Consider the following 17,539-nt stretch of genomic DNA (forward strand, 5'->3'; position numbering starts at 1 on the left):
TGTTTATGTTGTTTACCAGAAACAATATTGTAGAAAATGGTACCCTACATATCTCCACTATAGATGGGTGCTGTCACAGTCAGCTCTCATTACCTGCTGGCAAATTCTTGTTCACCTTCTTCTTTGAATTTGATTGGCGGTTGGCAAACCAGCTTAGAGGTGCATTATCGCCACCTACCAGACTGGAGTATTGAACATTAGATTAGCAGAAGAAGAAAACAAACTTAAATTCTCAAATTCGTTTTCTTTTAGATATTTTATTAAGTTATTATAGACGTCATTTGTTGTACTTTTAAGAATATCCCTAACAGTGAAACTTGTTATCTTTCTTTTACACTGATAACAGCTCCTTCCTTTCTTCTTCATATTCCCTACATTCAAGCAGCACATGCTGAACAGTTATTTGACATCCACAATGTCCACATTTACCAGTTGGGTGTTTATTTAGACTGGTATGCCCTATCCTGAGTCAAGTAATGATAGTTTCTTCTTTCCGGTTCCTGCCCATCCTCCTTCTTGAAGCTACTTGTTTTTGTATATTGTAACGATGTCTTCTGGTGTCATTTATATCCCAAAATATTACTGCCATTTTTTTGTATTTGTTTTTAATGATTGTTTTAGCCTCAGATGTACTCGTAATGTGCTACTCGTAATGTTCTTGCTTTCTGTTTGTATTTTAAGTGATTGTTTTGCCAATATATCCGCCTCCTCATTCCCCTCTACTCCTACATGGTCAAGAACCCAAATGAAGCAAACTGTTAGCCCTTTATTTTGCATTTTATACAATAAATGAAGATTTCAAAAACAATGTCCTTCCTGCATGATTTTCCACTTCTAATACTTATTAATGCTGCCTAGCTATCCAATGCAATTAATGCTTGATCTTTAATGTTTCCTTCTATCCACCGTAAAGCCATCCAAATTGCTATTAGTTCTACTATATATGCAGATAAAGGGTCTGTTGTCCTTTCCTTAATAATGATCCTGTATTGTGGAGTGTATACTGCAGCCCCTGTACACCCTGTTTCAGGGTCTTTTGAACTATCTGTGAAGATCGTAAACCGGTCAGCATAGTGCTGCTCCATGTAACAATGTACCACCCACCCATCATATGCCCGATTGGATTTCTGTCTTAATTTGTCCTGTATATTTATACCTACTGATGGCAGCCCAAATATCCAAGGACTGGCAAATTTCCATTCACTCCACCTCTGCTTCACTCTGCCAGTCAGCCACACCCACCTCATCAGCCAACTCTGTTAACCTGGGCACTCAGCTGCAACCCATCTGCAATCAAGCCACTATATAAGCCTGTACTGCTCACTCACCCATTGCCTGATTGTTTTTCCCAGCATATGCAAGACTTTTCACCACTCACCAGCAAATTGACTTCCGGGTTACAACTGTGCCTGCCTCTGACCTTTACGCTTCGTCTCTGCCCTGGTAAACACCTCAGTCTTCTGTCCCTGACCATGAGTTCAGCCTTTCCATTTGCTGTTTTGTGGCTGCCTGGTGTTCTCCTGGCTAAAATATGCCGTGTGGGTTTCCCTGCCTCCATTCCTGTGGGTTACTCAGTGTCAGAGTCTGGTTTGTTGTTGCTGTGGTCATTGTGGGTGTGTCTGGGTCCTGATCTTCTGTTCCTGATCTGCAGTTCAGTTTGATCTTCAAACTGAATTGGGGGGTATTCCAGAAAGCGGGTTATGTGAAAACTCAGAGTTAACCCTGAGATGAGGGGAAACACAGTGTTATCCGTTCTAGAAAGACAGGTAACTTAAACTCTTGAGTCAGTCACCATGGTAACTGACTCCTCCCACTTGAAGCCAACTGCTGAGACATGGGTTGTCCGTACATCCGCAATCCGATTGACATAGAAGAAGAAATAATCCGCAATGCCTTACGTCGGGAGAGGATTGTCAGACCGCGATTGGATGTGCTGTCATTACCAGAAGAATATCTGTTGGAACGGTATCGATTTTCATCAACCTCCATCATTTACCTCAATAACATACTCCGGCCATACATATCCAATCTCACACAGTGCGGACGTGCGCTCACAGCAGAGCAAATATTGTGCATCGCGCTGCGTTTCTACGCCAATGGAAGCTTCCTCTACAATATTGGCGACGCAGAACACGTCGGCAAGGCAACGGTGTGTAGAGCAGTCAGGAATGTCACCCTCGCACTTAAACGCCTCTTGTCTGTCATGGTAGTGTTCCCTGGGCACAAACCTATAGGAAATATCAAAGAGGAATTCCACAGGATTGCAGGTAACTGATGTAGAAATAATATATTAGATCATTTTCAAGTATGATAGACATTCTGCTGCAACCTCAGACCCGGGTCAGTACAGTAGCCTAATTAGTTGTCATTTTGCAGGGCTGCCAAATGTGATTGGATGTGTAGATGGCACACACATCCCTATCACTGCTCCTGCAGAGAATGAAGGGGACTATGTGAACAGGAAATCCTTTCATAGTATCAATGTCCAGGTATATTACCTACCATCTTAAGAATGATAAAGTACACATCACAATAAACTGCAACTCATGTCATTCTCTGCACTGTCAAGATCATATGTGATGCAGCCAACCTCATCACCAATGTGGAAGCCAAGTGGCCTGGCTCTGTACATGATTCCTGGGTCTATCGAGAGTCTAGCCTGAGCAACACATTTGCACGTGGTAAGGAACCTAAAGCTTTGTACAAATATCACCCTTTGTCTCCCTCTTTAAAACACACTCAAATGTGTCCACTGTAATCACAGGAGAGTTTGATGGCTACCTACTGGGGGATAGAGGCTACCCATGCCAGCCCTCTCTGTTGACCCCTTACCCTGACCCTGAGCCTGGGCCTGGGCCCCAACAACATTTTAATGTGGCCCACTGCAGGACTAGAGCCTGGGTTGAGATGACCATAGGCATATTCAAATCCCGGTTCCAGTGCCTGCGTAAGCTCAGGGTGACCCGAGAGAGGGCATGTGACATCATTGTGGCATGTGTTGTTCTCCATAATATTGCCACTATTAGAGGAGAGCAACACCCTGCCGTACAGAGCCATGACGCTGATGATGACCATCCCATCCACCCTGCAGATGTCCAGGATGGAAGGGCTGTCAGAGACTTAATTTGTCGGAACTATTTTTGAATGTCCATGACCGTCAAATAAAGACACAGAAATCACATTTGATTTGGGCTTCCCTAAAAGTACAAAAGCAACAGTTAGGATTTGTTATATAGTTCCAACCATTAACATATTTCACCTTTGACAATGCACCCACCTCAACTGGCGTTCCAGTAAAAGTATTTCTGGATCAGTCTTCCTGATTTTGCGATCTAGATAGACCATTTCCTTCTCAGTCTTCGCGATGGTTTTCATTAAATGTATTTTGTACAGGTCCTTTACTGGTAACTGGGAAACATATGGATGACATTTAAAATACTACATTTCTACATGCAGAATTAACATGGCATTTACTGATAATCTCATTGTGTTTAGTTGTGCAGTGGAGGTTGAAGGACCCTTCTCCTCATGATGGCCAGCCATGCTCTGGTAAAGGACAAAAATCAAATTCCACCCAAGAATGTGAAAGGGTAGAGAACTGCCAGTAGCTGTACATAATATTAAGACATACTTCTTGAGGCCTCTCTTGATCCCTCTCTGTGGCAGCAGACAATGTTTCATCATCCTCCTTCTCCTGTAATGCAGGACAAGATTCTGTTTCGGAATACTTAAAACTACCATATGGAGGCACAATCTGAGTATGGAGTACTTACAACTGCATGGAGTTCCATTGTTGGAGTAGCTGGAGGCTCAACTAAACAGATGACACCATCTGCAACTGTTCGGGGGGGGGGGGGGGGGGGGGGAGTAAATAGATAAATATCCATAGATAGAAAGATATTTATCAATCTGTACACACACATCTGATGAAGGCACTCGTGTCCTGGGGGGTGACAGGCTCAGAGGAGCTTCCTACAGGGATGCCTTCAGCCACTGGCTGTCACAGTTTTGGCTCAGGGCCAGCTCCTCAGCCGCTGTCAGAGGTGGTGGTGGTGGCCCTCCACCCGTTTTGCGGGCCTCTGCCTTCTTCCTGTTGGCTGAGGAGAACTCAAATGTTAATCTCTTTTTAAAAATTAGTACTTTATTGAGTGTTCATGTACACATTGTCACATTTTAGTCTACATATTAATGTCTCCAATATGGATAAAATAGAAGTGTGTTGCAATTGTGTAACATATTAATATACTAAGCAGGATATTGAGAAACATATCTATTAACAGCATTCTGTTTAAGGTTTAAATTGCTACTTGAAGTAGCCACTGAATGAATATTTATTTTGTTTAATAGCTTACATCAATTATGAATAAAATCAAAGTGAGGTACAATCATGGCCCAGCATAATATGCCTTACCTTTCTGAATTATGTTTTTATATTTCATTCTTAGCTGCTTCCAATTGCGTTTTTCCCCCGTTGGATTGCACCTAATTGGAAATCAGATTTTATTCAATACACAACTTTTTCACCTGTATGCTACGATCTTAAGTGCGGTTAAATGTTAAGTCAGTGGAGTAGTGCATTCAAACTTACGCATTGACTCGGGCAGCAATTTTCTCCCATGTCGCTTCTCTCTCCTTCGCTGCTGCAGCGGTGTTACTCCTTCTGCGGAATATATGTTCATACTCACTATACGCCTGCAGGAGAACCTCGAGTTCTACTGGGGTGAAGAAACATGAACGCTTTCTGTCTTTTGCCATGGTGACTCGAGGTATCGGGGCTCCATTGATGATGGCTTTTTATAGTAGTCGTGCACGCGCCAAACTCAAAGTTAACATGCTCAGAGTTGATTTACCTAATTCAGATCAGCTGTTCTGGAACCGGATACTCAGAGTTTCCCATCTCAGAGTAAGTCAACTCAGAGTTCAGGGTTAGACTCAGAGTTTGTTGAACCTCCTACCTGGAATACCCCCCTGTACTACAGTTTTCTTGTTACTCATCATACCTGTCATATCTGCAATACAGGTCATTACAAACTCACCCTGTGGTGTTTGTGCTGCAGTTGCGTCCTACCACTATCAGCTTCCCTCTACTCTGCAGAAAAAGGATTATTGAATCAGTGTTTCTGTCAGTCTTAGATTATGCTGATGTGATTTATAGGCATGCAACCTCTGCTGCCCTGAAACCTGTAGACTCAGTTTATCATTCTACCCTCTGTTTTATTTCTGTGTACGGTACCCATCATTTCACTCTGTATGAAAAGGTTGGTTGGTCCTCTCTCAGATAGATGTGGATATGCACTGGTACTTATTCATCTACAAAGCACTTGTTGGTAAACTTCCATCTTACATTTTATCCCTCTTGGTCAGATAAGGCAGTACTTACCATACACGGTCACATGATTGGCCAACACTCCATGTAACCAAAGTCAACTGTAAATTTGGAAAGACCGTTTTTCAATTTCATGCTCCAGACTCCTGGAATAAACTACAGTGTATTTTTTTTTTTAAATCTTATAAATTACCAACAATTTAGAAACAAGATTTTAAACCTTTCCATTACAAATTGTTTTAAGTAATGAAGTGTTATGTTGTCACTCTTATCCAATAAATGGTTGGTGTTTCAAATAGCAATTTTATACAATTTTTGTAGGTGATGTAGGCTATCTGTTCATGTGTTTTTATTCTTAGTTCATGTACATTCAGGTTTTTCTTGAAAGTGAGATTCTAGGATTGCCTGATCAAATAAAGATTCAATAGATAACATGAGTTTCTTTGCATGAAGTCTAGCGGTGGAATCATTGGTGACTGAAAGCTTCGTCATGATTGTCATCTTAGTCTTTGGCAGTAGCGGCCTGAAAATTAGAAAAGCTATCTTTTGACTGGAAGGTTACTGGTTCCATCCCCAGACCAGATGAGATCAATCTCAGTGTGGAAAATCCCTTTTTCCTCATTACCGCCAATGAGGTGCCCTTGAGCAAGACCCTTAACCCCAACTGCTCCCAATGGAAGTATTCAGTGGTCAATAGGTCAGGACTGTGGTTGTACTGGGTAGTTAATAGGGTCCCTGAATACACCGAAGGAAGCAACAGGAGAATGGACCATTGTTGTGGTTAAACTTGGTCTTTGCAGTATATTATACATCATGACAATTATGTCATCGTGATCATGTTATACGTTTTTAGTCTGTTCGATATGTTGGTCACATGTGAAGTTACTATTATAACTTTAAATTCAACACAATCGGTTCAAGTTTATTTCAAACACTGATCCCTATTGAAGTGGGATTATACAGGACAGTGTCTGTGACACTAAGCCGTGTTCTAGTCATGTGAGGCCTGCAGCAGAAAGTATTGGAGTACTTTTTTTTTTCATTGTGTTCATTTTTTTACATGAAGTAGAACACAAAGAGAACAAAAAGGCTGCCAGATAAAAAATTACATAAATAAGACTGTCTGTTAAAAATGTAACATCTCAGGAGCAAGGTAGAGTAATACAAATAAATGAGTCATGTCAAACACAACACCCTCTCATATAACCAAACAGGTCAGAGTCATTCTGTGGCTGAGTATATAACCATTGTGTATTTGTAACATGACACATATTCTCTCATATTGTCTTTCTTTTATGCAAAAGTTAGTTCTAACCGAGTAGTTTATAGTACAACAGCACAGGGACTTTTAATTATACATGTATCACTCCAGTTTACGGGTGTTCTAATAAATATAATTGAATTAATGGTCATTATCTAGATTAGATTGTAACAACTTTTGAACATGTTTCCACTAATAACGTTTTAGTTCAATTATGAATGGTTGACAAAAAAAAAAGAGAAGGAAAGATGCATTACTACAAACCTCCAGGTGTGCTCATATGAAATCAGCCCACCTAGACAAGTTAGAGAAGAACATAAATGAAGCACTGTAAGACAAATAACATGGGCTTTGTACTGCTTTCAGACTAAGCTAATTCTCAAAAATATAAACATCAGACTGTTAAGAAGATTGAGCTGAATATAGTATTGAGGCAGTTTTATTGATCCATCCAGACACACTAAATAGAGCTCAGAGCATCAGGAGTTACCTTGGGCTTCAAGTTGGTTGAAATCATTATATCAACAAGCTTCTGGTTAGCTGTTGGTGGAATTTAATGCAGGACCCATAATTCATATCAGCTAATAATGTTTTCATAGGTGTTGTGAAAAAGATTAGAAGGGCAGGGAAACACAAAACAACACACCACCTCCCCTCGATTTCACCTGAAGACCAGCTCCTCCTAAAAATATTCTGCAACTCTAAATCCAGACAGTCCAAAAGGGTTACTGAACAAGGTCTGGTTGCGATAGGGGGACTCAGAATTTCAAACCTGACTTATTCATCCTAAAATGTGATGAGACTGGAGCAAATTTCACCATGACTTTCGAAAAAGAAACAAAATATCATGAAGACCCACTGGAGAGGGACAGAGAAAACAGAAGGGCGTAAAAACATTATTTATCATACATACAGTTGTACAGTGAAATTCAGTCTGTGTATTTAACCCATTCTATCTATTAAGAGCAGTGGGTAAGGACCAACTCCAGTTCTATATCAGTGCCTTGGAGAAGAATTAGCCTAACAAATGATTTTCACAATGAGAGGAAACCAGAGCACCCGTAGGAAACCCATGCAAGCACAGGGAGAACATGCAAACTCCACAGAGTAAGGCCCTGCCCCCAAGAATTAAACCCAAGACCTTCTCGCTGTAAGGCAACAGTGCTAACCATTGAGCCACCATGCCATTTGAGAAATGAAGAAATCCCCTCTGCACGGTAGCATCTGCAAAAATTGCAAAATTCTGGCTGGTGCAAAAGCCCTCTATCTGCAGCTCACTGTGGTAACAGCTCTGGCAGACTGCTTCTGGTGTACCTCCATTCCCCTGGGAGTAAACCAGATGTGACAGATGTTACCCAGGATGTGCAAAGAAGCAGGGACACACACATCAACCGCCAACCTGAGCGCCCCTGCCACACTGAAACTATGATGCTTTATGTAAACATATAGTGACTACGATGTGAATTGTGATTTATTGTGAATTGCAGAACATGTTTTGCAGGCCTGAAAACTCACTAAAATGATACTAGATCATCCATGGAGAGCAGGAAACAATGGAGCACTGCAGTATCTGATCAAGCTGTTCACTCATCAGAATGACACATGCCACCAAAGCGACTGTCAACATGCTCTTATTTCACGAGTTGCACAATAAATAGGAAAAATACAGATACTGTAAATGCACATGATACAACATAGCAGGCCTGCCGTAACACACAGTAGCGAGCTGGTGTGCAGGAAAATGTTTTTATGTTGCTTGGCAACAGTCCAGCAGCCTAACTATTTGTATTGGTGGAGCCAAATAAATGATTAATTTAACAAACAAACCATAATCTGTTGTTGCTACTGTTAACTAATTAATGGCTCTTGTATGTTCAGTAAAAGAGAACTCCTTGTTGTGTGATATTGCTTAACTGTTCTGTGTATTGGGTTTGTGCAGACACAGTCTGTCGATTTCTATAACAGACGTCTCCTTGAGACATTACACAAAGCTGGGTATACTTAAGTCAGGTCAGGGGAATATGGTCAAAACAAGTCAGAAGAATATGTTTCTTAGCAACCACCACTCCTAGTCTTAGTTGGACTCACATACTCTGGAGCAGGCGTTTTAGAGCCATTCAAAAATTACAGTTCAAAAGTTGTATAATGAAGCACAAAAAACACTTGGTGACCCTTCAGCGTGGCAACAACTCAGAGGACACTGATGGGAAGAAGCGATTCAGTTTTGACTTTGACTAACACAGGCTATGCATCAGCTGGTACTGCATCATTCTGTAATGCGTGTTGATAGAGCAGTGACGAATCCAAGACTAGAGATTATCTCCTCCCAAATTTCTGCTGAAATCTCTGAAGACAAATGGCTGGCCCATGCTTCCCTTCACTGTTGGACTGACCTTAACTCATAGTGATATGGAAGACACATTTTTGTACGACTTATTATTATTAAGCAGGTCATTTTCAGGCATGTAAGCAACATTACAGTGATGTATTTCAGTTTTCTGCTGTATTTCACTGCACTGTATGTTTGTGGGCACTTGCTTTTGTATTTTAATACAGGACCCGGAGGAACTCAAAACAGTCTGCTACTTCCTGTTTAAAAGCTTAGAGGAAAAAAAGAAAGAAAAGGAAAAAAATCATATTTGTGATTTTTCTGTGGTAGAACGGTAGTCACCAAGCCATTATCCATAAAAATCATTGTTACAAATCACTGTTACTGAATAGTTTCAGTGGGCAATAGAGTGAACTGACACAAGAAAAAGCAGTACTGTACATCATGGTGTTTTGAAAGGTATTTTACAAGCCTCTATTGTGAGGAAAAATCCAAGTTACAGTCATTCTGCAATTATTAGACACTATCATACAACAGGAAAAAAAGAAAAAAGTCATTTCATTTTGAAAAATACATTTAAAAAAGTGCATTTTTAGTAAAACAGTATCCATGTTTTTATTTAGATCTTAATCTCTGGATGAAGTAGTGCAGCGTTGTGGTTGTAGCTGCCTTCTTAACATGAAAATAAAACACTGCAATTATGAGCAATTCATGTGTGGGTTGTGATGGCTGAGCTGAAATTCAGATCACTCGTCTGCAGGACGCAGCGGAGAGAGAGTTTAATGAAGCTGCTGTGACTTTTTTGAAGACAGTAATTACATCTCATCATGTCCACCTCACATCACACCCCCCCCCCTCACTAAAACACACCTTTATGCTCTGTTCCAATCGTCCTCATCGATTGACACCGACTGAATGAGTGTTGCTGGCCCTAAAAATAGGTTGTTTTTTTTGCCTGCCAAAGAGGCACCACTCTAACCTGATCAATACACCACTCTTAAGTAAAATACTAGCTAAGTGCATCTACACAATTCTCTTCTAAGCAATGCAACATCAAAGACGAGCCCTCTCCACTGTAAAACAGACTACTAAATATGATTATTTCTATGCCTCCTTTGTTCAAATTAAAGATAAACACATACACTATATACAAACCGTATGTAGACCTGCCAATGAGGCAAAAGGAGATCAGTCGTCTTTGTTTCCTGCGCTCGTGCATAAGCCCGCAATCTGATTCTGATACAGTGAAACAAGATCTGAGGTTGTAATGGGATAAGATGATCTATTTATGCCTGAAAGCCAAAACAACACATGAGATACTTTATTTAGCGCTGCACTCTCAATGTTTCACACACTGCTGCTAAATTGGATTTGGGATGTAGTGTTAAATGTCCTGGTGTTTGTCTCGGTGCCACATCTGAATAAAATCCCAAGACGTCAAAAAATGGAATGGTGGGACATTTGTGAGATTAGAGAGCTGACAATCTGTGATTCAATTCTCTCCTTCTTTTTAATAAGAAAATAAGAACATGTGAATCACAAATACATGATTACATACTATACTATACATAAAGCATGCAATGCCCTGTTTCTGCAAGAAGAGTGATAACATGTTACTGTCGTCTCTCAAATATAAGTTTTTAAACCTGCCTCTCATTATGGAGACCCATTTTGAGTCATATAACACACTTTGGCATTGAATAGTATATGTTGAGTATTGAGATAATGCATAAAAATGCATTGGAATTGTCATACAAATTTAAAAGGAAAAAATAATGTACTGTACTGTTAAAAGGTTTTAGGCTCTAGAAATAAATTTGGTATACTTATTTATCAATTAACTTTTAACAAAATTCAGTAAATAGAAGAAACCTAAATGAGATGAATATTTCTTGTGAGTTGGTTTATGTTTAAAACAGCAGCAGTTCTCCTCGGTACACCCGCTCACAGTTTTTCAGCTACTCAGCAGGTCAGTTTTTGTTTCAACAGTTCTTCTTCATCTGTGGATTTGGGGCGTGTCAGCTGCTGTTGCCTCTTCATGTTAATCCCAGACTGACTCCATGATGTTGAGATCAGGACTCTAACCATCTGCTGAAGGACTTCTTGTGGTTTTTGTTGATGGAGGTCTTTATGACTCTTGGCTCTACATTTAGGGGTTGGGTCATGCTGTAGAATTGCCTCCCTGATGGTGTTGCATAATGAATAAGAATCTAAACCAATCTGAAGTGGTGGCATGGTGGTGCAGTGGTTAGCACTATAGAGAGTTTGCATATTCTCCCTGGGTACTCCAGCTTCCTCCCACAGACCAAAAACATGCAGTTTAGGGTAATTTGTGACTCTAAATTGCCCGTAGCTTTGAATGTGAGTGTGAATGGTTGTTTGCTACTATATGTTAGCCCTGAGACAGATTGGAGACCTGTCCAGTGTGTACCCCACCTCTCGCCATATGTCAGCAGGGATTGGCTCCAGTCCCCCGTGACCCTCTAGACTAGAGTATAAGCGGTACAGAAAATGAATGAATGAACATGTAAGTGCCTAAAACCTTTGCACAGTACTAATTAATTAAATGGTTTCTTTTGGAAGTAACATAATGTACACTTATTCCATATTCTAAGTCATTTTTTTCTTGATTCCTCTGTTCTACTGTATATAGACAGACCTGATCATGGACCCATACATAGTATATTAGCCTGTATTTTATCACACCTGGTAAATTAGAGAAGCAGCACTAATCAGTATTTGTAGTGAACAATTAATGACTCCATATAATGGGAAAAGAGTCGCTCATAGTGACTGAAACAAGGAGAATTGCCACCCTAATGGGGCTTTTCCATTATACAGTTCTAGCACTACTCGGCTCGACTCGACTCTACTCGGTTTTTTTTTGCGTTTCCATTAGGGATAGTACCTGGTACCTGGTACTTTATTTGGTATCAGCTCTGGCGAGGTTCCAAGCGAGCCGAGCCGATACTTAAATGTGACGTCAACAGACTGCCGGCCACTGATTGGCCAGAGAGTGTCGTCACTGGGCGTGACGTCCGACACAAGAATCAAAACCAGCCATTTTTAAATGGCAGGTATTGAAAAGCGCCATAACTCCATACTACTTTAGCGTCTATAGCTGTGTTAGCCTTTTAGCCTTGTTAGCTCACTCTTTCGGTTTTCCCGACAACAAACTCTTCTCTCATGAACCTGGTTTCCAGCAGCAGCAGACAGTTTATTTCCGTAAGAAAAAGCTTGAATAAACCTCTGCTTAGCATTAAACTACAAGTTAGTGACTAGCTGGTGAACATAGCGTAGCATTTAGCAGCTAAAGAACCAGATATTTCTGTCAGGAGTTGGTAGAGACCAAAATAGAGCTAAAAGGAATACTTGACTTGGTAAGGTGGACACAAACATGACTCCCAATGAAAGATAATGTTCCTCTGTGTTCTGCTAGCAGCTGTTTGCTAACCATAAAAACTTTATAGAGTGATAATTAATCAGATGTTGTTTTCAGTTTGTTCTGCCTCACCCAATTGGGGGAAGAAAAATCAATCGTGCAACTTTTAATAGCATCTTTTACCATATCTTTAAAAACTTTTAAAAAATCATTTATATTTTCTTTTTTCTTTCTTACTTTTTTATACATGGCAGTGAGTCTGGACCCCTCCATTCTAAGGTCAAGCTTCATCATTGCCACAAGAACTATACATAATTTATTAGCCTTGATTCCATTCAAGCCAGGTACATTAGAGAAATCACATAATAGACTCAATCTAGGGCTCTTTGAACTTCTACTTATTCATTCTCAGAAAAAGAGAGGCGGGAGGGTTGGGGGGTAAATCAAATAATGAATACAATTTGGGTTTTTTAAAGCAAAAGTCTCACAAAAAGGGAGAATTAATGACAACAAATGTATTTTTTTTTTTTTTTTTAAAGATTCTAGGTGTCTGGGTATTTAAACACTGGTGTTGAAGAGAACATATAAGTACAAATTGAGAAAAAAATTATAGATTCAAGTCCACCAGGTCTGGACTTGAGAGACCACTAATGGTATCTGCTTTTAGATTCACCAGTGGAGGACACACTGTTCTCCGCTGTGTGTGTGTGTGTGTGTGTGTGTGTGTGTGTGTGTGTGTGTGTGTGTGTGTGTGTGTGTGTGTGTGTGTGTGTGTGTGTGTGTGTGTGTGTGTGTGTGTGTGTGTGTGTGTGTGTGTTTGTGTGTGTGTGTGTGTGTGTGTGTGTGTGAGAGAGAGAGAGAGAGAGAGACAGACAGACGGCCACTGAGGGTAGTGGCTTCCCCTCTTTATGCACCTCTCTGAATTCTTCATTCCTCCTTACACTCCCTGTGCTCATGTTAAATTATAGATAGTAGCTGCTGCACTCACTGTTCCAACTCATTCTACAGCTGTGCATCACCACAACCATTCATTCCCATTCATGTCAAGGACCCCTCAACCGACACAAATGAGACAACAGGGTCCACAAACTGATAATGTTTTTGCATTTGCAGTTGTTTTAAGTGTATAAAACTCATGACCAAAACAGTCATACATTGTGTCATTGTATTTGGCCATACTTTTTTGGCATTCAAGTTCACTGCTTTATTCACACCGCTGCTGCCTGCTGCCTCCTCCTCCCCGTTTAACACCCACCTATGAGCTGTGCTTCTTCACATCTGCTCAAGGGAAGCCAGTCTAATACAAAATATATACTTTTCATTTGCATGTCCTATACGGATCAGGTCAGGGCAGATGGTTGGATGTATAAAACACAGAACTTTGACACAAGAAAGCAGGTTTTACATCCCACTAAAACTCTTGGGTGAGGTGGTTTGAGTTAAATATTTAAAAAGTCAATGTTGACACGACAGGAAGCATGAGAAAGAACACGCTGACTTTTTCAATATTGAACAAAACCGCGACCGCAAAAAAACTACAACCTTTCCCCCTCACTAAGACCAAGAAAGTGGATCACATCACTCCTGTTCTCAGATCTTTACACTGGCTTCCTGTCTGTCAAACAGTTGGGTTTTAAAATACTGCTGTTGGTTTAGAAAGCACTGACAGGTTTAGGCCATCCAGACCTCTCAGGTGGTCTGGGACAGGTCTGCTTTCTGTTCTCACAATCAAAACTAAACATGTAGAAGCAGCTTTTAGTGTTTATGCTCCACATATCTGAATAAACTCCCAGTTTCCTTTTTCTCTGCACTGTATCTGCATTGTTAATTTTATTCTCCTGCCTTCATTTAGTTCATTTTTATCTTACATTGAACTATTTTTAACCCTTAATTACTCATTTATGGGTCAATGACGTATAAGGATTTATTTAAAAATAATAAATATGGGAATATCTATTGCAGTAATTCAAACATTAAGAAAGATTGAGTACACATAAATACATATTAAAATAGTAAATTAGGTGTTTTATGTGTTTTTCCATCTCGATGAATTAGAACTGACCTTAAAAAAGTCATGTGGTGCGACCGTGATCTATCTTAAAATAAATGAATTTAAGTGTTTCAAAACAAATTATTTGCATGTCCTTTAAGTTTTTGTAAATAATAATCTCATATTTATGTTCTATTATGTCACAGTTGCCTTCTTAAATGTATGTAAGACTTATTTTTCCTGTAAATTGCTTAAAAATGATTGAAAAAATTTAAAAATACAATTCAGTTAAGCATACTGTATCAGTGATTAATATTAAAAGTGATATTTTACTCTGAATTTAATACAGTTATTGGTTTTATTGGTCGCACCACATGATGTTTTGTCACTTTAAATAACAGAAAAATTACTAATAACTTGTGGTTTTTGAAAAGTTAAAGTGATTTCATATAAAGGAAAGGTACTACATATATATGGTATTTTTTAAAATCAATTTAAACCTTTTTCTAACTGAAAAAAATGCAGTTAGACTGAACATGTCATAGGCACGTCATTGACCCTTATATAAAGACGGAAAACACATCTGCAACATTTAATTCACCAAAAGTTGTTTAGATTTCTCTAAATCTACTTTTCTGTACGTCACAGATCCACTTCTGACCTCTAGCAGGTTGTTTCAGAAGCTATTAGCATTATATTTGTACCATCATTAATGACCACCTACTCCAGTTGGCTGGAGGTGTGGCTCCCACCTTTACCCACAGCCAATTATTATACAACCTAATGAATAATGCAAGTTCCCTCACCTGCATGTTTACCTGGAGTAATGTCTGCAGCTAGAAACAAAAGACAGTACACAGCAGTCTATGAACTGGAGTCTGAAGAGGAAAAACCTGCTGTTGCACAGGTGAGATTTCAACAGGATGTTTCTGAACAGAAAGATCTTATTTCCTCACAGAGTGAAGTGAAATGCAAACTGCAACCAGAGATGTTACACTCAATGTAGCGCTGGGTGGGAATGAGTTCATACTACGGCTTCCTCCATATTTGCTTTGACTCTCTGGTGTAACAGGTAACCTCTAGCTAGCTCTCGAGGCTACAATTTCAAAATTTCAAACAACTTAAAAAGACAGAGGAGATAAAATTGAGTTACTTTGCAGCACAGGAGGCTTCACCATCACCCTAATCCATCCCAATGCTCTTTTTTCCCCCTTGTTTTCCACTATTCCTAGTCTCCTGTTACTAATCAGAGGTATCTGCCTACTGAAGTCTGGAGTCCCCAATATGAAAGGTCACCCTAAGACCCAAAGACTTTTGGATTGGTTTGACATTGCAGGGTTTTTTAAAACTCTAATTGTTTCTACACAGTTTTAGCAACAAATACTGACAGATTGTCCTCAGTCTCTAGTTGAGTGAAATATTTAGAGACTGACTTCTAACAATACCGGCCTTTTAATGCCTGTAATGCTTCATGTAAAGCAATTTGAACTGCCTTGCTGTTGAAATAAACTTGCATTGTCTTACCTAATCTTTACAAAGTCAGAGCTGCCAAGCCTCACGCTTTGACCGTGAGTCTAACACAATTGACACTGATCTCACAATCTCACAACACACATGCCTTTTCTCTCATGCTAATTTTCATCTTCACCTCCGTAAGTGCAAAATTTCAGATTTTTAAGAAAAGGAACAGATTGTTTTTTTTTCCATGTTCAGACAGGCTGAGGCAAAGAGTGAATCTATGTTAATACAGCATTTTTAACACACTTTCCAATGTGATAATTGCAATACAATAATTTATTCATATTTGTTAACTTGGATATACCTGAGAGACTAAAGTTGGGAGTGTTGGATGATGACAATCTTTGTTTTGAAGAAAATGATGTGTATTGAGTGTAGTGGGTTAGTTTGACCTAATAAACATGCTAATATGCTCACAATGACAATGTCAACATGCTCATGTTTAAAGGCATCCTATTTGCTATCTTAACCATCTTGGTTAACATTAGATTTCCTAATTAGCACCAAACACAAAGACGACACAGCAGAGTCTAATGCTGCCTTTAAATGATATTTCTCAAAGAATAATAGCAGAGAGCCTTGACATTGTGTGAGATGACTGATTAAACACTTTGTAGGATTATCAGTAGCCTGGTGAAGCACTGGAATGCAGCTGCTGGAGTCTCTGTTGTTTTGACATGAATGGAACATAATTCTTAAATTGGAACTTAAGCTGGATTTACATATTTGTGTTTCTCTGTTAGAGAAGAAACTGTGAAGTAAATATGTTAGATGACTCCTGCCCTGATTTCTTTTTGTTTCCCATGCTCTGCCAGTCACGTGATCCTACTCCTCTCTGCACACTTGTCTCCGTTTCCCTAATTGAGCCCCCTGCCCTTTCACTTTAACCCCACAGCTTGTATACACCTGAAACTGGACTGATAATCTATGTGTCTGTGTTGTAGTATGTTGCCTGTGTTATGGCCTGCAGATGGTCACTGACCTGTCTTCCTGCCCCTATTATAGCACTTACTGTTTTCCTGTGTGGACTGCTGGCTCCTTGCTGACTATAAGCCTATTACTTGGCAGTACATTCATGCAAAGTCCCTTTTTTTCAACCTGCTTGCAGATTTTGTGACTGCAGGCGACAAAATCAGTTATGGAACCTCACTGACAGTTTTTTACACATCAATGGTTTATCTCTGTTTTTGTACTCAAGCAGCAGTTTTATTTAAAACGACTGGAATGACTGAACTTGAGTTATATTCCTATATTTTAATAGAATAATGATTGTCACATTCACAATCCTAACCAAGGTGTTAGGAAGCTAATATTTGCTAAATAACATTTAACCCTTACATACTGTTTGGGTCAATTTTGATCTGTTTAGACCTTTAATGACTTTTCCTAAAGTGGCCCAAAATGCACCAGAATGAAAATATATTACAATGTTATACTTTTGTATAGGTGCTGCAAATATTTGTTCATTGAGGCTGTTCTGGGTCAAATTTGACCCGTATCTATTGACATGTGTTTTAATGAAATGAATAGTTAATAGTTTTAATAAGATAGTAGTTATGAGGATTTCTTTTTATGATGTAGCAGTGAAGACTGATGGCTCTAATGGTTATACAATAAACCCCACACTTCATTTTCACTTTACATAAAATACATTTACATCATTATTGCTATGTTATATTTTCATGTCTTAGGTAAAATAGGACATGATATTGTGTGATAGGAGATGTTTAGTG

The 17,539-nt window shown here is 39.4% G+C and overlaps 2 protein-coding genes across 2 annotated transcripts in view; both read left to right on the top strand.

Annotated features, from left to right (window-relative positions):
• Window positions 1-17,539, top strand: part of LOC133991251 (uncharacterized) — a 267,931-nt gene that overhangs the window by 196,214 nt on the left and 54,178 nt on the right. The gene's annotated exons all lie outside the window — the stretch shown is intronic.
• LOC133990724 (putative nuclease HARBI1) lies at window positions 1,835-3,144 on the top strand. The gene is made up of 4 exons (XM_062429123.1): window positions 1,835-2,267; window positions 2,377-2,489; window positions 2,570-2,681; window positions 2,765-3,144. The coding sequence occupies exons 1-4, from the start codon at window positions 1,835-1,837 to the stop codon at window positions 3,142-3,144; spliced, it is 1,038 nt and encodes a 345-aa protein (XP_062285107.1).

This window comes from Scomber scombrus, chromosome 11 (assembly GCF_963691925.1).
Source record: "Scomber scombrus chromosome 11, fScoSco1.1, whole genome shotgun sequence".
Classification (NCBI taxonomy): domain Eukaryota; kingdom Metazoa; phylum Chordata; class Actinopteri; order Scombriformes; family Scombridae; genus Scomber; species Scomber scombrus.

Excerpts from the sequence above, each read along its gene's own strand:
- LOC133990724 (XM_062429123.1), top strand. The coding sequence starts at position 1,835 with ATGGGTTGTCCGTACATCCGCAATCCGATTGACATAGAAGAAGAAATA. Across the intron at positions 2,268-2,376 it reads GGAATTCCACAGGATTGCAG|GGCTGCCAAATGTGATTGGA; the intron begins GTAACTGATGTA and ends GTCATTTTGCAG. Across the intron at positions 2,490-2,569 it reads TTCATAGTATCAATGTCCAG|ATCATATGTGATGCAGCCAA; the intron begins GTATATTACCTA and ends TGCACTGTCAAG.